Source organism: Triticum urartu, chromosome 5A (assembly GCF_056163025.1).
Source record: "Triticum urartu cultivar PI428250 chromosome 5A, HENAU_Tu73, whole genome shotgun sequence".
Taxonomy (NCBI): Eukaryota; Viridiplantae; Streptophyta; class Magnoliopsida; order Poales; family Poaceae; genus Triticum; species Triticum urartu.
The window spans coordinates 388,246,791-388,267,531 of NC_141877.1; the positions used below are offsets into that span (position 1 = coordinate 388,246,791).

At 45.0% G+C, this 20,741-nt stretch overlaps 1 protein-coding gene across 2 annotated transcripts; it reads right to left on the reverse strand.

Annotated features, from left to right (window-relative positions):
• Positions 1-687: 687 nt before the first annotated feature.
• On the reverse strand, positions 688-8,540 carry LOC125509145 (uncharacterized). Of its 2 annotated transcripts, none has more exons than XM_087526152.1 (10): positions 8,227-8,540; positions 6,760-7,098; positions 6,164-6,266; positions 5,883-5,951; positions 5,725-5,785; positions 5,295-5,434; positions 3,637-3,796; positions 3,379-3,440; positions 2,933-3,018; positions 688-2,031 (listed from the first exon to the last, which is right to left on the reverse strand). In XM_087526152.1, the coding sequence occupies exons 1-10, from the start codon at positions 8,329-8,331 to the stop codon at positions 868-870; spliced, it is 2,289 nt and encodes a 762-aa protein (XP_087382278.1). In that variant the 5' UTR covers positions 8,332-8,540; the 3' UTR covers positions 688-867. The 2 variants fall into 2 exon arrangements, with proteins under 2 accessions (XP_087382278.1, XP_048530004.1); XM_048674047.2 differs by lacking the exon at positions 8,227-8,540 and adding an exon at positions 6,558-6,633 and having other exon boundaries at positions 6,764-6,919.
• Positions 8,541-20,741: the final 12,201 nt, after the last annotated feature.

Sequence of the window (20,741 nt, forward strand, 5' to 3'; positions counted from 1 at the left end):
TATCCTATGAACCAAAAGTGGCCTTCATAGGAAAATAAAAAAGAGTTTAGACTCAATGGAAAAATTCATTTGATGTCAACCAAATGACATCTTGTTTTCTATTCCTACTTATAGGAGTTGAGATACATGACATCTCATTTCCTACAAGATTCCTATTTCTATGATAATCCTATCATATGAATCAAAAGAGGCCTAAAAGCGTTCGGGATGAGAGCACCTAACATGGCACATTCAGTTTAAATGAGATGGGCTAAGTTAAGTTAGTTCCCCTATTATCCACTCACACCGGAGTATGAACTGTCTAACAAATAAGCACATACTCCCTCCTTTCAAAAATACTTGTCATCAAAATGAATAAAAAGAGATGTATTTAGAATTAAAATACGTCTAGATACATCTTTTTTTGTTCATTTTGATGACAAGTATTTCCGGACGAATGAAGTATTTAATTATTTCGTACTCATTGCAACAGGCTCTTTTGCTAGTGTACGACAAAAGATGCATCCGAGTATGATAACCTTTCAAGTATGGGCTTAACACGTACAAAGCAAAATTTCAGGAAGACGAATGGAAAATATGATGTAAGTAACGAGCTGGAAGAGTGAGACAGAGATGTGTTAACCGGCTAGGACTAAAGAGGATTATGCATGGTGCTATATATACTACTCCTGGAGGACATGGACAACAAGACATAAATATTTAGCACTAATGTCAATAATGAGGTCATGCCAGAAAAGCTCCAAGGGTATTGTTACAAGGAAGATCAGAATTGTTTGTAAACAACAATGAGGTCATGCCAGAAAAGCTCCAAGGCATTGTAACACTAATGTCAATAAGAATAAGAAGCACCTTCTCACCAACCAGTCATCAGATGAAAGGTCCCCCTGAGGAAGCGCCACCAGGTTGACTCGGAAAGAATGTGTGACGAACCAGGCTTTGTTTGAGCTTATACGGCGTAATCGACAGATTCGAGCCACTCCATATAATATCTGACCTCACACTTCCCAGAGTGTCAACTTGAACAAGACGGCTATGCATTGAGATGAGCACACCACCCTTCTCATACAAGACCGGCGATATATAACCACGTGATCGAGCTGACAGACGAAGGTCTGCCACTGGAAGCTTGATCTTGTACTTGAACTCCCAGACCTCATTATCATAGTCCTGTAGCACACAAATATCAATCATGGTGATGTCCTCATCGATGTAGTAGAGGACGAGCTTGCCATCCATCTCAAACAAAGTGGCCGACTCAGGGGTAGCCGGAGCAGACATCCAACGGAATGACTCGGCAGTGGTATTGAATACCATCAGCATGTTGCTGCCCTGTTTCTTCACAGGGTAGAAGTGCAGGTCTTCCTGGAACAGGACCGACGGGCGGTAGGATGTTGTATTGACACTGCCCTCCGCCAGTGCGTCATCTTCGGACGCCGACGCCGCTGGCCGGCCGATGCACCTCTGCTCCGAAGAACCCAACGTGAAGATGTAGTAGGAAGGTTTGTCATCCGAATGAGGGTCCAGGGACTTGCTGCTCCTGCAAAGTACCCTGTACTCTCCGGAAGAGCGGTGGGGATAGAACCCCAGGAAGTGCGGAAGGAAGCACTTGGAAAGCCATTCCCTGGTGGTCGGGTTGCAGACGTAGAAGCACCGTGGCCTAGAGAGGACGAGGAGGCCGTCGCAGGAGGCCCTGACCATGAGGCAGGGGTCCCAGAGCTGAGCAAAGGGTGAGAGCACGCCGGCCCACGGGTCGAAGGCGCAGAGATCGTAGAGCATGCGGTCGGAGCGCTCCATGCAAGAGGCAATGGGGTGGGAGGGCTGGGCGCAGTGGTGCTTGAGGAGGAGGTCACCGTTGGAGGTGAGGACGTGGCGCCACAAGCGGCAGATGGCGCGGCAGCGGGCAAAGGCCTTCGCTGGCAGGCGGGGGATTATCTCCCAGATGATGATATCCTCTGGGATGCTGTCGCAGGGCTGCGCGGCCCTCCAAGAGGTAGGGTACTGATTTTTACTCACAGTGGTTGGAGGATAGCCCTGCACGTTCAGTTAATATGGTTAATTAATATAAATGATAATCCCTAGCAGCAACTCAAATCCGCATAAAGTAACCAGCCACTGCAAGTATGAAATAATATAGAAATCAAAACCCCTCAGAAGTCTGGACATGGTTGTGATTCTAAGGCCCTGTTCGGCAGCTGTCCGCTCTGCAGCTCCGCGCCGGAGCGGAGCGGCCCGCAGCCTATTTTCTAGGAGTCGCCCAAGCATCGCTCCGCGCGCTCCCAGAGCTGGATGACTGCCGAACAGGGCCTAAGAATCCCATGTGGAGATACCAGACTGAACTAAGCGGTGGTTAAGCCCACAAAAGTCCATAATTATTTCAGCTTTGTGCTTGATGAACCATCCCCAGGCCCATCCACCACTTCACCAATCTAACAATTTCGTTTATGAAAAGATAAGTCACAGCTGAATTCAAAGTAACAACTATACAAAGAACAATGCCACTGCCAGGTCAGGCATGGTAAAAGTATATCGAGTGCTAAATGAGGTTTCATTTTATGTGTAACAAATACTCCCTCCGTCCGAAAATACTTGTCATCAAAATGGACAAAAAGGAACGTATCTAGAACTAGAATACATCTAGATACATCCCTTTTTATTCATTTTGATGACAAGTATTTCCGGACAGAGGGAGTATGTGTCATGAACCCTATCATATTCGAAGATTGTATGTGTGAATTTGAACCATTACTGTGGGCATGCAGTGATGCCTCACGGGTACCTCAAATTGCATAACAACTTGCATATAGGTTAAATAACTCAATCAGCATCAAGCAGTTACAAAAAGCAACACACTAATATCCTCAGCTTTGCTGATTCTTTGATGTAACAACTTAATATAATACTCTGGAAAGGTCTAATGTACAAAGGTACTTACTTTGTCCCATTTTAGCTCTTTTGAATTCCATGAATAAGCAACACCGGTGTGTCCCTCTCTAACAATTAGCGTTTGTGCAACGATTCCTGCTTAGAGGGGGAAAAGGTTACAAACATTGCACTACTGTGCAAAAATAACACGCACGGCAATGACTAGATATTGTCACAGTTACTTTACATACACAAGTCCACGACACTAAAGAATTTAGAGAAAAAAATGTTTTTATATTGTTATCTCCTTGACGAAGGAAGGTTTATTGGAAACTAGAAAGATATGAATATTTTCAAAAGCTCAAAATTATTTCAGTGTGCAATAGTGCATCTTCAATCCGATTTTAATTTTCAGCTCCATAATAAGCTGACCTGCAAAATTCACTACAAATAGTTGGAGCATCATGGAATCAACACAATACACGTGTACCGTATCAGAAAAATGAGATTTATGACCTTGTTGTGTCATTCCCGCAGCTCCTGATGGATCCATCAGCTTCAGTCCACCAACAGTCTTTCTGTAGAGAAAAAAATAGGCATAAATATAATTTGATTAACACCATGATTCCGGCTTTTTTTGGACAAGAAAAAGTGTCGCCTAAAAATTAAAAAGTTAAAATAACAATTACAGGAGTAATCTGACAACAAAACTGATCCTTTAAGCAGAAGATGTTAAAACCTCAGAAATATGAAAAAAGAAAATCAGGAACCAACCTATATGCTGCAAGTTCCTCATCATGGCAGAGCCTATTATTGCCAGTTGTCCATATCCTCACAATTCCATCACAACATGCAGTTACAACATCGCCATTATCCAAAAATTTAGCATCCCATATACGGCCTGGGTGTTCAATGCTCTGAACACAGATTCCATCTGCATTATATTACTTACAGTCATATAACCAGGTACATGAAGAAAATTCTGCATTCTGCTACGTACTAACAACCAAAACCAAAAAACTGCACTGTACTGCACCTCCAATATAATTTTCATTTCTACAATGGTTCATATTATGAATCCAAACATACTATCCCAAAAAACAAGACAGATATATCCTAGCTGCATCCATGAAACACACAAATCAAATCAGCAGCCCAAGAACAAGCACGGCTTTACATCATAGATACAAGTGTGAAAGAAGGCGGGTAGTGTGGGTATTGAGATTCTTATTTTCAATATGGAAGAAAAGAAGACTCGAACTGCTCATGGACTAGCCAAAGGAGGAATCAGCAATACAGATGCTTAACGACAACCAGCAGATCTCTTTTTACTGATTGTCACAGTTTCCATTATATTGCTAAATACGAACTACCTTTCCCATATGCCACTGCCCAATATGTTTGATGTCAACGTATTTACAATCTTTTGCCTATAATGGAATTCCGTGCAATATTTTGCCTGTAACAGAATCCCACTTAACAGGAAGTACTATCATAGACTGGATTATTTTTGTTTGGAGAAAACATTAGACAGAGGCATAGGGAGACAAACCATCTGAGGAATCGATAGCAACCCCAATGGAACGGTCAGGGTTTAAAGAGTCATTCAGTACAGATGTCAATAAAAAAAAGCAAAAAACAAACCCAAACAAAGACAAGAGAAATATATAATGTTAAATCAGCTTGGGTCCATAGATCAGTTGTCACATATAGAAAACCGAATTAATATCAGTCAGTTCGGTTTTAGGTTCAGGTTAACAAAATGCACTGAAAGAACCGGCTCGTCCTATGGCCCCATTTCCTAGGGCCATGCTACCATCCTTATAGCTTAGCAAAAAAAAACAAGTACATCAAAATCTCAACTAAAGCCCGGCATGATCTCCACCAAGTCAGCTAGGCGCCTAGGCCCATCTCTTGCTCTCTCGTACCAATGCAATCACGACAGGCCACAGGGAAACAAAGTTACCAGCCGACATGCGTGCAATCCATCCCGACAACCAACAGCACTGCCCTCGGCAGGCCCATCAGCGGACTAGCACTCCTGCCAGTCTGTCACCATCAACAAGACGATTCAAAGGATTCAAAGAGAAGCAGCGCCATGTTGATTCAACAAGATTCTAGATTTCAATCATGGTCTGTTGATAAGATTCAAGTATTTGACAGCATGCGCACCCTGTTCTGCTATTGAATTACCTGCTAACATTACATTTCGGTTTAAACCGAAAAGCAAGCCGGAGTTTGGGTGAACCCAACTTCCGGTTTGTAGAACTTTCCAGGCTAGCTCGGTTGTCAATTTTAGTAAACCGAAATACCAAAAAAAGAGGAAGAACGAATGCCTACACCTAGATTAAAGTATAAAAAGAAATTATATCCTATAAACAAGTGCCACTGCATTTTAACAAGAATTCTCTAAAGCATACAAAATAAATCACCTTTCCATATCTTGACCGAGCGATCTCGACTGCCACTAGCAATAAGACCAGATGAATGAGCATCCACAGAATATACAAGAGAGGTATGGCCAATCATCTCCAACAGGGGTTGGCCAGTTAATGCCCATAACTTTATAGTTCTGCGACAAAACAAAATATTATATGTGATCATGTAAATGAGTAGCTGTAAACTGAAAGAATAAATTTGATGCACAAAAAATGTAAGACGATAATGAAAATGATGAAAAGCCAAATAGATGAGCATTTTATTTCAGCAAACCACTGGCAGGATATTAGTACGAATATCCAAGATTAAACGAGAAATTTTGATATCTTCATTTACAATTTTAGAACAAATAATAGCAGCTTCTACTATACTGCACCATCCTTTCGTTCAAAAGCAAGTGGAAATAGTCAAGTGATAACTTACCCATCATGTGATGCAGAGAGTATACCCATTCCTGGCATCTGTGCTAAACAACAAACAGTGTCTGCAATGGAACAACATTCTGTCAACCGATCAAGTATGTGTGGATGAGCACAACAAAAGTCAAAAGCACCAGTGCACATCAGGAGTTAACAAATAACCTGCATGCCCAGAGAATGTATGTAGACAAATCCTTCCTTTCCAAAGTTTAATGGTGGAATCACTTGAACCTATACAAAAGGGGAAAGGTGTAAAGTATTAATCAACCATTTGACCATTACTCCCTCCGTAAAGAAATATAAGAGCATTTAGATCACTAAAGCAGTGATCCAAACACTCTTATATTTCTTTACAGAGGTAGTAATAGATATCCAAGGACAGTCATAATTGCTCTTGAATATACTTCCCGTAAAGTAATAGATATACAAAGCGGAAGCTCTACCCGTAAATAGTTCTCCCGAGGGCAACTTAAGAACAGTTTGCACTGCGGCTTCATGGGCCACCAAGATCTCTACAGCATTGCCATCTCTCCACCTTCTCAAAGACTGTGCATAATACAAGTGTCAGGGTACAGCAAGGAACCATCAGATACAATGGGGAAACTTCATAATTTATTAGCCCAATATGTCATCACATGCCCAAAACACCAAATACGCCGCAGCCTTAAACACAAGTAGCATTGGAAACCGTTTCTAACAGGGGACTCAGAGTGTAGAAAGAAACAGAAGTACAATATGTGCATTTGTACAAAAAAAATATAAGAAATATAAATTATCAAAGAAGGTACTGAATTTATGCATATTAGTACAAAGTTAGTACAAAGTTGAGTAACTTACTTTGGGACAGAGGGAGTATATTACATTCATGTTACATCACCACATCTGCCAAACAACTACCCCATGAACAAATTGTCTGCATTTGCAGTGTGATTACATCATATACAAGAAAGACCCTCAGGATGAAATCAGCACAAGCAAGCAATCAACAAGAAGTACGTGAGCAAGTTCTGCACAGGAATTACACTGGTTGGGAAAAAACATACCAATCCATCGATGAAGATATAATGTCACCGTTGTCATCGATAGCAAGACCAGTCACCTGTGAGGTGTGACCCTTCATTGTTCCAACAACTTCTCCTGTATGCAAATTCCACAGCAATACTAGTGTATCCATGCCACCAGAAACAATTGCTCCTTCCGGAAAGCGATCAGAAGGAGGGGCCCAAACCATTGCACCAACAAAACTAAAATGTCCTGCAAGGGTTTTCGAGAGGACATATTCGCACTTCTTTTCCGGGTGCTGCGTCCAGAATCTCACGGTTCCATCGCTTGATGAGGTTGGAACACCCACATCACCACAGATACATATCCTAGAAACCTATTGTAAAAAGAGCAAGGACAAGTTAGCAAAGAATCAAATGTGCAGCAAATGTAGCAATTATGAAAGAACTTGATTATAAGGATCTAACTTTATTGGTTGAATACATGCCAGTACTCAAAGTCTAAAACTACTTACTGATGTAGATATGCGTTCCACATATGCAAAATAACCTTTGCCTAAGCTCTTAACAGTTTGAGCAGAATAATCGGTTAATACACGGGGATCACCTTTATCTCCAAATTTGGTTGATCATATAAGCACTTCTTTATTTTCAACACTAACATGTTTCTCTTTTACTATCCTTTGGACAGACATGGGCTTGCATAAAGGGGTATTTGGTATTTACATGCTAAATGCAGGTTATAATTTGAACCATAAGTCCATCGTTAGAAAAACAGAATGTGGCATTCTGGATGAGCATGGATTCCTCAAATAAGCACAACAATTTGTTGAGTTTCTGGTGGAACATAACAGGGAAGTTACAATCTGATTACAAGTGTAAAAATAACTCAAGCAAAACCAAGTAACTGATCATTGCTTGATCCACGAATCCACTACAAATATAATATCAAAAGGAAGTCAAACTGCAATGACTAATCGCGCCAGATCCACGCCGCCCCGACCAAGGCCGCCCCAGCACCAGCACCACAACACCACGGCGGCCCGCCCCGCGCCGCACACCGGCCACCCAGCAGCACATCCGTCCGGATCTGGCTGGAGGCGGCCTGCACGCAGCCACCAGAGGATGGACGACGCGCGGCCAAAACCGTACGGCCGCCGCAGCACCGACGAGCGCCCCCGCCACCTGCGTCGCTACCCGCAGCCCCGCCACCGCGCCCTGCACACAGCGCCTCGCCCGCGCTGTTCCCGCAGCACCCCGCGCCGCCGGGGACAGACGAGGAGGGCAACGAAACTAGCTAGGTCAAATTACACAAACCCGCGCCGCCCTTACAGGGGACGCCTCCAACTAGCAGATCGCGCGCCCGCCGCAAACCCTCCGCCGATGGTTCGTCGGGGCCAGCCTGGTGGGATCGAATCGCGTACATACTTGCAGGGGAAACAAAGCGGAGAGCTGAGGCGACGGACGCGGGGCGAGTAGTACAGGGGGAGGGAGGAGAGGCTTACATCGCCACCGTGGCCGTGGAGCTGCGCGCTGAGGTGGTACGCTGCCATGAGCGGCGCCGGACGGCGTACGTCGGCGAGGGGAGAAAAATTGGCGAATGAGGGCATCTACAACGCGGGCTCTTAGCCCATGCGCCAGGGTCTCTTTCCCCGCAGTTTCGCTCGATTCCTGGTCGATCCCAGGATTTCCGTTGGCATCGATGCCTCTCCTGTCGCCGGGCGCTTGCGCCGTTATTTCCCGCATGCACCTGTTTTCACGAGAGTATGGAGCTAGATCGACGCTAAAAAAATCAGCTAAGCGCTCAACCTGGAGGTCCTGAGTTGGAAAGGCAGACTCCTCCACCTGTGCTTCTTAATTAATCCTTTTCTTTAATGGTGCAAGCGCCTAAGCAAGCGCCTCTGCGTTGAAAATGCCCTGAGGAAGACGGCGAGCGGCCTTGTACAATGGAAGGTGCTTAATGAGATGCTTAGAAAAATAAACTGGATTTTTCTGATGCATCGGTGCCTATTTCTACAGAAGAGACGCTTAGTTAAGTGTCTATCCTGTACAAATAAGCACTGGTGCTTAAAGAAAGCCTGGTCCTCCCCTAAGCATCTCCTATTGTATAAGGCCTTAGGGGTCCACGCCAATATTTGGCTTGGCAGCCTGAGGCGTCAATCCAAATAGCCTCGTCGGGTCGCGAAGTCGTGTGACTGGCACGATGCCAACTACGAGCAAAGTTTTGTGGGTTGTTGGGCATGTTTGGTTTCCACATTGACTACATTCACTTTTTTATTACTTATTACTCACTTTCTTAGGCCCCCCGAATCCCGGTTGTACACAAACCAGCCATCTAGCAAGTGCGACCGTTGCGTGTTCTCTCTCCTAGGGCTCCTGCGACTCTCTGGCGATGGGCGGTTCCTAGGGTTTGATCTTCGTTTGGGTATGTGATTCTGCATCCCAGATCCGATTCCTTCTTCTCTATCCACTCATTCCCTTCTGTCTCATCTGGACGCGGGTGTTCCTTCGTATGTCGTTGTTCGGGGTGATCAAGGGGCGCGTGTTGGACCGCTACCCACCCTTGGCAGCGTCGGGTTGAAGGTGGCTCGCGCTCCGATGGCGGAGGCGCATGACGGAGCAAGGACTGATGCCAATTTGGGTGTTCTGCCTGTGCTGGGTGGCAGCGGGGATGCTCCCGTACCGGTGCTATCCAGCAAGGGGGCGGCGGCGGAGACCGATGGGGTGTCCCGTTCGGGGGCGGCTCTATCTGTTGGGGAACGTAGTAATTTCAAAAAAATTCCTACGCACACGCAAGATCATGGTGATGCATAGCAACGAGAGGGAAGAGTGTTGTCTACATACCCTCGTAGACCGAAAGCAGAAGCTTTAGCACAACGCGGTTGATGTAGTCGTACGTCTTCACGATCCGACCGATCAAGTACCGAACGTACGGCACCTCCGAGTTCAGCACACGTTCAGCCTGATGACGTCCCTCGAACTCCGATCCAGCCGAGTGTTGAGGGAGAGTTTCGTCAGCACGACGGCGTGGTGACGATGTTGATGTTCTACCGACGCAGGGCTTCGCCTAAGCACCGCTACAGTATTATCGAGGTGGACTATGGTGGAGGAGGGCACCGCACACGGCTAAAAAATCAAACAATCAATTGTTGTGTCTATGGGGTGCGCCCTTGCCCCCGTATATAAAGGAGTGGAGGAGGGGGGAGAGGGCCGGCCCCTATGGCGCGCCCTGGAGGAGTCCTACTCCCACCGGGAGTAGGATCCCCCCCCCCCTTCCAAGTAGTAGGAGTAGGAGTCAAGGAAAGAGAAGAGGGAAGAGAAGGAAGGAGGGGGCGCCGCCCCTCCCCTAGTCCAATTCGGACTAGTCAATGGGGGGGCGGCCTGCCTCTCCCTCTCCCCTAAAGCCCAATAAGGCCCATATACTTCTTCCCCCGTATTCCCGTAACTCCCCGGTACTCCAAAAATACCCGAACCACTCGGAACCTTTCCGATGTCCGAATATAGTCGTCCAATATATCGATCTTTACGTCTCGACCATTTAGAGACTCCTCGTCATGTCCCCGATCTCATCCGGGACTCCGAACTCCTTCGGTACATCAAAACTCATAAACTCATAATATAACTGTCATCGAAACTTTAAGCGTGCGGACCCTACGGGTTCGAGGACTATGTAGACATGACTGAGACACGTCTCCGGTCAATAACCAATAGCGGAACCTGGATGCTCATATTGGCTCCCACATATTCTACGAAGATCTTTATCGGTCAGACCGCATAACAACATATGTTGTTCCCTTTGTCATCGTATGTTACTTGCCCGAGATTCGATCGTCGGTATCTCAATACCTAGTTCAATCTCGTTACCGGCAAGTCTCTTTACTCGTTCCGTAATACATCATCCCGCAACTAACTCATTAGTTGCAATGCTTGCAAGGCTTAAGTGATGTGCATTACCGAGTGGGCCGAGAGATACCTCTCCGGTGATCGGAGTGACAAATCCTAATCTCGAAATACGCCAACCCAACAAGTACCTTTGGAGACACCTGTAGAGCACCTTTATAATCACCCAGTTACGTTGTGACGTTTGGTAGCACACAAAGTGTTCCTCCGATAAATGGGAGTTGCATAATCTCATAGTCATAGGAACATGTATAAGTCATGAAGAATGCAATAGCAACATACTAAACGATCGTGTGCTAAGCTGATGGAATGGGTCAAGTCAATCACATCATTCTCCTAATGATGTGATCCCGTTGATCAAATGACAACTCATGTCTATGGTTAGGAAACATAACCATCTTTGATCAACGAGCTAGTCAAGTAGAGGCATACTAGTGACACTCTGTTTGTCTATGTATTCACACATGTATCATGTTTCCGGTTAATACAATTCTAGTATGATTTGCAGCTTCATCGAGGTCTTAATCTATCTCTATAAATCTTGATGCTCAATATGTAAGCAGCTTCATCGAGGTCTTTCTTTGAAAAACTCCTTTCAAACACTCCTTTATGCTTTGCAGAATAATTCTACATTATTTCCGATCAACAATATGTCATTCACATATACTTATCAGAAATGTTGTAGTGCTCCCACTCACTTTCTTGTAAATACAGGCTTCACCGCAAGTCTATATAAAACTATATGCTTTGATCAACTTATCAAAGCGTATATTCCAACTCCGAGATGCTTGCACCAGTCCATAGATGGATCGCTGGAGCTTGCATATTTTGTTAGCACCTTTAGGATTGACAAAACCTTCTGGTTGCATCATATACAACTCTTCTTTAATAAATCCATTAAGGAATGCAGTTTTGTTCATCCATTTGCCAGATTTCATAAAATGCGGCAATTGCTAACATGATTCGGACAGACTTAAGCATAGATACGAGTGAGAAAATCTCATCATAGTCAACACCTTGAACTTTGTCAAAAAAACCTTTTTCCGACAAGTCTAGCTTTGTAGATAGTAACAGTACTATCAGCATCCGTCTTCCTCTTGAAGATCCATTTAATCTTAATGTCTCGCCGATCATTGGGCAAGTCAATCAAAGTCCATACTTTGTTCTCATACATGGATCCCATCTCAGATTTCATGGCCTCAAGCCATTTTGCGGAATCTGGGCTCATCATCGCTTCCTCATAGTTCGTAGGTTCGTCATGGTCAATTAACATGACCTTCAGAATAGGATTACCGTACCACTCTGGTGCAGATCTCACTCTGGTTTACCTACGAGGTTTGGTAGTAACTTGATCCGAAGTTACATGATCATCATCATTAGCTTCCTCACTAATTGGTGTAGTAGTCACAGGAACAGATTTCTGCGATGAACTACTTTCCAATAAGGGAGCAGGTACAGTTACCTCATCAAGTTCTACTTTCCTCCCACTCACTTCTTTGGAGAGAAACTCCTTCTCTAGAAAGGATCCATTCTTAGCAACGAATGTCTTGCCTTCGGATATGTGATAGAAGGTGTACCCAATTTTCTCCTTTGGGTATCCTATGAAGACGCACTTCTCCGACTTGGGTTTGAGCTTATCAAGATGAAACGTTTTCACATAAGCATTGCAACTCCAAACTTTAAGAAACGACAGCTTAGGTTTCTTGCTAAACCACAGTTCATACGATGTCATCTCAACGGATTTAGATGGTGCCTTCTTTAATGTGAATGCAGTTGTCTCTAATGCATAACCCCAAAACGATAGTGGTAAATCGGTAAGAGACATCATAGATTGCACTATATCCAATAAAGTACGGTTATGACATTCGGACACACCATTACGATGTGGTGTTCCAGGTGGCATGAGTTTGTGAAACTATTCCACATTGTTTAAATTGAAGACCAAACTCGTAACTCAAATATTCTCCTCCACGATCAGATCGTAGAAATTTATTTTTTTGTTACGATGATTTTCCACTTCACTCTGAAATTCTTTGAACTTTTCAAATGTTTCAGACTTATGTTTCATCAAGTAGATATACCCATATCTGCTCAAATCATCTTGTGAAGGTCAGAAAATAACGATACCCGCCGCAAGCTTCAACACTCATCGGACCATATACATCAGTATGTATTATTTCCAATAAGTTTGTTGCTTTCTCCATTGTTCCGGAGAACGGAATTTTAGTCATCTTGCCCATGAGGCATGGTTCGCAAGCATAAAGTGATTCATAATCAAGTGATTCATAATCAAGTGATTCCAAAAGCCCATCAGCATGGAGTTTCTTCATGCGCTTTACACCAATATGACCTAAACGGCAGTGCCACAAATAACGTGCACTATCATTATTAACTTTGCATCTTTTGGGCTTCAATATTATGAATATGTGTATCACTACGATCGAGATCCAATGAACCATTTTCATTGGGTGTGTAACCATATAAGGTTTTATTCATGTAAACAGAACAACAATTATTCTCTAACTTAAATGAATAATCGTATTGCAATAAACATGATCAAATCATATTAATGCTCAACGCAAACACCAAATAACACTTATTTAGGTTCAACACTAATCCTGAAAGTATAGGGAGTGTGCGATGATGATCATATCAATCTTGGAACCACTTCCAATATCCATCGTCACTTCATCCTTAACTAGTTTCTGTTCATTATGTAACTCCCGTTTCGAGTTACTACTCTTAGCAACTGAACCGGTATCAAATACCGAGGGGTTGCTATAAAAACTAGTAAAGTACACATCAATAACATGTATATCCAATATACCTTTGTTCACTTTGCCATCCTTCTTATCCGCCAAATTCTTGGGGCAGTTCCGCTTCCAGTGACCAGTTCCTTTGTAGTAGAAGCACTTAGTCTCAGACTTAGGACCAGACTTGGGCTTCTTCACTTGAGCAGCAACTTGCTTGCCGTTCTTCTTGAAGTTCCCCTTCTTTCCTTTGCCCTTTTCTTGAAACTAGTGGTCTTGTCAACCATCAACACTTGATGTTTTTCTTGATTTCTACCTTCGTCGATTTCAGCATCACGAAGAGCTTGGGAATCGTTTCCGTTCTCCCTTGCATATTATAGTTCATCATGAAGTTCTACTAACTTGGTGATGGTGACTAGAGAATTCTGTCAATCACTATTTTATCTGGAAGATTAACTCCCACTTGATTCAAGCGATTGTAGTACCCAGACAATCTGAGCACATTCTCACTGCTTGAGCTATTCTCCTCCATCTTTTAGCTATAGAACTTGTTGGAGACTTCATATCTCTCAACTCAGGTATTTGCTTGAAATATTAACTTCAACTCCTGGAACATCTCATATGGTCCATGACGTTGAAAACGTCTTTGAAGTCCCGATTCTAAGCCGTTAAGCATGGTGCACTAAACTATCAAGTATTCATCATATTGAGCTAGCCAAACGTTCATAACGTCTGCATCTGCTCCTGCAATAGGTCTGCACCTAGCGGTGCATCAAGGACATAATTCTTCTGTGCAGCAATGAGGATAAACCTCAGATCACGGATCCAATCCGCATCATTGCTACTAAACATTTTTCAACTTAGTTTTCTCTAGGAACATATATATAACATAGGGAAGCAACAACGCGAGCTATTGATCTACAACATAGATATGCTAATACTACCAGGACTAAGCTCTTGATAAATTAAAGTTCAATTAATCATATTACTTAAGAACTCCCACTTAGATAGACATCCCTCTAATCTTCTAAGTGATCACGAGATCCAAATCAACTAAACCATAACCGATCATCACATGAAATGGAGTAGCTTTCAATGGTGAACATTACTATGTTGATCATATCTACTATATGATTCACGCTCGACCTTTCGGTCTCAGTGTTCCGAGGCCATATCTGCATATGCTAGGCTCGTCAAGTTTAACCTGAGTATTCCGCGTGTGCAAAACTGGCTTGCACCCATTATAGATGGACGTAGAGCTTATCACACCCGATCATCATGTGGTGTCTGGGCACGACAAACTTTGGTAACGGTGCATACTCAGGGAGAACACTTTTATCTTGAAATTTAGTGAGAGATCATCTTATAATGCTACCGTCAATCAAAGCAAGATAAGATGCATAAGAGATAAACATCACATGCAATCAATATAAGTGATATGATATGGCCATCATCATCTTGTGCTTTTGATCTCCATCTCCAAAGTACTGTAATGATCTTCATTGTTACCGGCATGACACCATGATCTCCATCATCTTGATCTTTTATCAATGTGTCGTCACATGGTCGTCTCACCAGCTATTGTTTTTGCAACTATTGTTATCGCATAGCGATAAAGTAAAGCAATTACATGGCACTTGCATCTTATGCAATAAAGAGACAACCATAAGGCTTCTGCCAGTTTCCGATAACTTCAACAAAACATGATCATCTCATACAGTAAAATTTAGCATCATGTCTTGACCATATCACATCACAACATGCCCTGCAAAAACAAGTTAGACGTCCTCTACTTTGTTGTTGCAAGTTTTACGTGGCTGCTACGGGCTTAGCAAGAACCGTTCTTACCTACGCATCAAAACCACGACGATAGTTTGTCAAGTTGGTGCTGTTTTAACCTTCGCAAGGACCGGGCGTAGCCACACTCGGTTCAACTAAAGTTGGAGAAACTGACACCCGCCAGCCACCTGTGTGCAAAGCACGTCGGTAGAATCAGTCTCGCGTAAGCGTACGCGTAATGTTGGTCTGGGCCGCTTCATCCAACAATACCACCGAACCAAAGTATGACATGCTGGTAAGCAGTATGACTTATATCGCCCACAACTCACTTGTGTTCTACTCGTGCACATGACATCTACGCATAAAACCAGGCTCAGATGCCACTGTTGGGGAACGTAGTAATTTCAAAAAAATTCCTACGCGCACGCAAGATCATGGTGATGCATAGCAACGAGAGGGGAGAGTGTTTTCTACGTACCCTCGTAGACCGAAAACGGAAGCGTTAGCACAACGCGGTTGATGTTGTCGTACGTCTTCACGATCCGACCGATCAAGTACCGAACGTACGACACCTCCGAGTTCAGTACACGTTCAGCCCGATGACGTCCCTCGAACTCTGATCCAGCCGAGTGTTGAGGGAGAGTTTCGTCAGCACGACGGCGTGGTGACGATGTTGATGTTCTACCGACGCAGGGCTTCGCCTAAGCACCGCTACAGTATTATCGAGGTGGACTATGGTGGAGGGGGGCACCGCACACGGCTAAAAGATCAAACGATCAATTGTTGTGTCTATGGGGTGCGCCCTTGCCCCCGTATATAAAGGAGTGGAGGAGGGGGGAGAGGGCCGCCCCCTATGGCGCGCCCTGGAGGAGTCCTACTCCCACCGGGAGTAGGATTCCCCCCTTCCAAGTAGTAGGAGTAGGAGTCAAGGAAAGGGAAGAGGGAAGAGAAGGAAGGAGGGGGCTGATACGTCTCCAACGTATCTATAATTTTTGATTGCTCCATGCTATATTGTCTACTGTTTTGGACTATGTTAGGCTTTATTTTCCACTTTTATACTATTTTTTGGACTAACCTATTAACCAGAGGCCCAGCCCAGAATTGTTGTTTTTTGCCTATTTCAGTGTTTCGGAGAAACAGAATATCAAACGGAGTCCAAACGGAATAAAATCTTCGGGAACGTGATTTTCTCACCGAACGTGATCCAGGAGACTTGGACCCTACTCCAAGGAGACAAAGAGGAGGTCACGAGGGTGGGGGGCGCCCCCCTAGGGCGCGCCCCCTGCCTCATGGGCCCCTCGGTGCTCCACCGACGTACTCCTTCCTCCTATATATACATACGTACCCCCAAACGATCAGAACAGGAGCCAAAATGTTGGGGAACATAGTAATTTCAAAAATTTCCTACGCACATGCAAGATCATGGTGATGCATAGCAACGAGAGGGGAGAGTGTTGTCCACGTACCCTCGTAGACCGAAAGCGTAAGCGTTATAACAACGCGGTTGATGTGGTCGTACGTCTTCACGGCCCGACCGATCAAGCACCGAAACTATGGCACCTCTGAGTTTTAGCACACGTTCAGCTCGATGACGATCCCCGGACTCCGATCCAGCAGAATGTCGGGGAAGAGTTCCGTTAGCACAACGGCGTGGTGACGATCTTGACGATCTTGATGTTCCGTCAGCACCGCTACAATATTATCGAGGATTATGGTGGAGGGGGGCACCGCACACGGCTAAGAGATCAATGATCAATTGTTGTGTCTTTGGGGTGCCCCCTGCCCCCGTATATAAAGGAGTGGAGGAGGGGGAGGGCCGGCCCTCTCTATGGCGCGCCCTAGGGGAGTCCTACTCCCACCGGGAGTAGGATTCCCCCTTTCCTAGTAGAACTAGGAGCCCTTCCAAGTAGTAGGAGTAGGAGGGAAGGAAAGGGAAGGGAAAAGGAGAAGGAAGGAAGGGGGCGCCCCCCCTCCCTAGTCCAATTCGAACCAGCCCATGGGGAAGGGTGCGGCCACCCTTTGAGGCCTTTCTCTCCTTTCCCGTATGGCCCATTAAGGCCCAATACGAATTCCCGTAACTCCCCGATACTCCCAAAAATACCCGAATCACTCGGAACCTTTCCGATGTCCGAATATAGTCGTCGAATATATCGATCTTTACGTCTCGACCATTTGGAGACTCCTCGTCATGTCCCCGATCTCATCCGTGTTGGAAATATGCCCTAGAGGAAATAATAAAAGGATTATTATTATGTTTCCTTGTTCATGATAATTGTCTTTTATTCATGCTATAATTGTGTTATCCGGAAATCGTAATACATGTGTGAATACTTAGACACCAACATGTCCCTAGTAAGCCTCTAGTTAACTAGCTCGTTGATCAACAGATAGTCATGGTTTCCTGACTATGGACATTGGATGTCATTGATAACGAGATCACATCATTAGGAGAATGATGTGATGGACAAGACCCAATCCTAAACATAGCACAAGATCGTATAGTTCGTTTGCTAGAGTTTTTCCAATGTCAAGTATCTTTTCCTTAGACCATGAGATCATGTAACTCCCGGATACCGTAGGAGTACTTTGGGTGTACCAAACGTCACAACGTAACTGGGTGACTATAAAGGTATACTACGGGTATCTCCGAAAGTGTCTGTTGGTTTGACACGGATCAAGACTGGGATTTGTCACTCCGTATGACGGAGAGGTATCTCTGGGCCCACTCGGTAATGCATCATCATAATGAGCTCAAAGTGACCAAGTGTCTGGTCACGGGATCATGCATTACGGTACGAGTAAAGTGACTTGTTGGTAACGAGATTGAACGAGGTATTGGGATACCGACGATCGAATCTCGGGCAAGTAACATACCGATTGACAAAGGGAATTGTATACGGGGTTGCTTGAATCCTCGACATCGTGGTTCATCCGATGAGATCATCGAGGAGCATGTGGGAGCCAACATGGGTATCCAGATCCCGCTGTTGGTTATTGATCGGAGAGCCATCTCGGTTATGTCTACATGTCTCCCGAACCCGTAGGGTCTACACACTTAAGGTTCGGTGACGCTAGGGTTGTAGAGATATGAATATGCAGTAACCCGAAAGTTGTTCGGAGTCCCGGATGAGATCTCGGACGTCACGAGGAGTTCCGGAATGGTCCGGAGGTGAAGAATTATATATAGGAAGTGCAGTTTCGGCCATCGGGAGAGTTTCGGGGGTCACCGGTATTGTACCGGGACCACCGGAAGGGTCCCGGGGGTCCACCAGGTGGGGCCACCCATCCCGGAGGGCCCCATGGGCTGAAGTGGGGAGGGGAACCAGCCCATAGTGGGCTGGTGCGCCCCCTTGGCCCACCCCCTGCGCCTAGGGTTGGAAACCCTAGGGTGGGGGGGCGCCCCACTTGCCTTGGGGGCCACTCCACCCTTGGTCGGCGCCCCCCCTAGGAGATCCCATCTCCTAGGGCCGGCGCCCCCCTAGGGGAGCCTATATAAAGGGGGGAGGAGGGGCAGCCGCACCCTGGAGTCTTGGCGCCTCCCTCTCCCCTGCTACACCTCTCCCTCTCGCAGTAAAATGGCGAAGCCCTGCTGCGGTGACCCCTGCATCCACCACCACGCCGTCGTGCTGCTGGATCTTCATCAACCTCTCCTCCCCCCTTGCTGGATCAAGAAGGAGCAGACGTCACGCTGAACATACGTGTGTTGAACGCGGAGGTGCCGTCCGTTCGGCGCTAGGATCTCCGGTGATTTGGATCACGTCGAGTACGACTTCTTCATCCCCGTTCTTTGAACGCTTCCGCGCATGATCTACAAAGGTATGTAGATGCAATCCGATCACTCGTTGCTAGATGAACTCATAGATGGATCTTGGTGAAACCGTAGGAAAATTTTTGTTTTCTGCAACGTTCCCCAACAGTGGCATCATGAGCTAGGTTTATGCGTAGTTCTCTTTGCACGAGTAGAACACAATTTGTTGTGGGCGTAGATGTTGTCAACTTTCTTGCCGCTACTAGTCTTATTTTGCTTCAGCGGTATTGTGGGATGAAGCGGCCCGGACCAACCTTACACGTACGCTTACGTGAGACCGGTTCCACCGACTAACATGCACTAGTTGCATAAGGTGGATGGCGGGTGTCTGTCTCTCCCACTTTAGTTGGAGCGGATTCGATGAAAAGGGTCCTTATGAAGGGTAAATAGAAGTTGACAAATCACGTTGTGGCTTTCACGTAGGTAAGAAAACGTTCTTGCTAGAACCCTATTGCAGCCACGTAAAACTTGCAACAACAATTAGAGGACGTCTAACTTGTTTTTGCAGCAAGTGTTTTGTGATGTGATATGACCAAAGTTGTGATGAATGATGAATGATATATATGTGATGTATGAGATGTTCATGCTATTGTAATAAGAATCACGACTTGCATGTCGATGAGTATGACAACCGCCAGGAGCCATAGGAGTTGTCTTTATTTTTTGTATGACCTGCGTGTCATTGAGAAACGCCATGTAAATTACTTTACTTTATTGCTAAACGTGTTAGCCATAGTAGTAGAAGTAATAGTTGGCGAGCAACTTCATGGAGACACGATGATGGAGATCATGGTGTCATGCCGGTGACAAGATGATCATGGAGCCCCAAGATGGAGATCAAAGGAGCTATGTGATATTGGCCATATCATGTCACTATTATTATTTGATTGCATGTGATGTTTATCATGTTTTTGCATCTTGTTTACTTAGAACGACGGTAGTAAATAAGATGATCCCTCATAATAATTTCAAGAAAGTGTTCCCCCTAACTGTGCACCGTTGCGACAGTTCGTTGTTTCGAAGCACCACGTGATGATCGGGTGTGATAGATTCCAACGTTCACATACAACGGGTGTAAGACAGATTTACACATGCAAACACTTAGGTTGACTTGACGAGCCTAGCATGTACAGACATGGCCTCGGAACACAGAAGACCGAAAAGTCGAGCATGAGTCGTATAGAAGATACAATCAACATGAAGATGTTCACCGATGTTGACTAGTCCGTCTCACGTGATGATCGGACACGGCCTAGTTAACTCGGATCATGTTATACTTAGATGACTGGAGGGATGTCTATCTGAGTGGGAGTTCATTGAATAATTTGATTTAGATGAACTTAATTATCATGAACTTAGTCTAAAATCTTTACAACATGTATTGTAGATCAAATGGCCAACGTTGTACTCAACTTCAACGCGTTCCTAGAGAAAACCAAGCTGAAAGACGATGGCAGCAACTATACGGACTGGGTCCGGAACCTGAGGATCATCCTCATAGCTGCCAAGAAAGATTATGTCCTACAAGCACCACTAGGTGAAGCACCTGCTCTCCCTGCAGAACAAGACGTTATGAACGCTTGGCAGACACGTACCGATGATTACTCCCTCGTTCAGTGCGGCATGCTTTACAGCTTAGAACCGGGGCTCCAAAAGCGTTTTGAGAGACACGGAGCATATGAGATGTTCGAAGAGCTGAAAATGGTTTTTCAAGCTCATGCCCGGGTCGAGAGATATGAAGTCTCCGACAAGTTCTTCAGCTGTAAGATGGAGGAAAATAGTT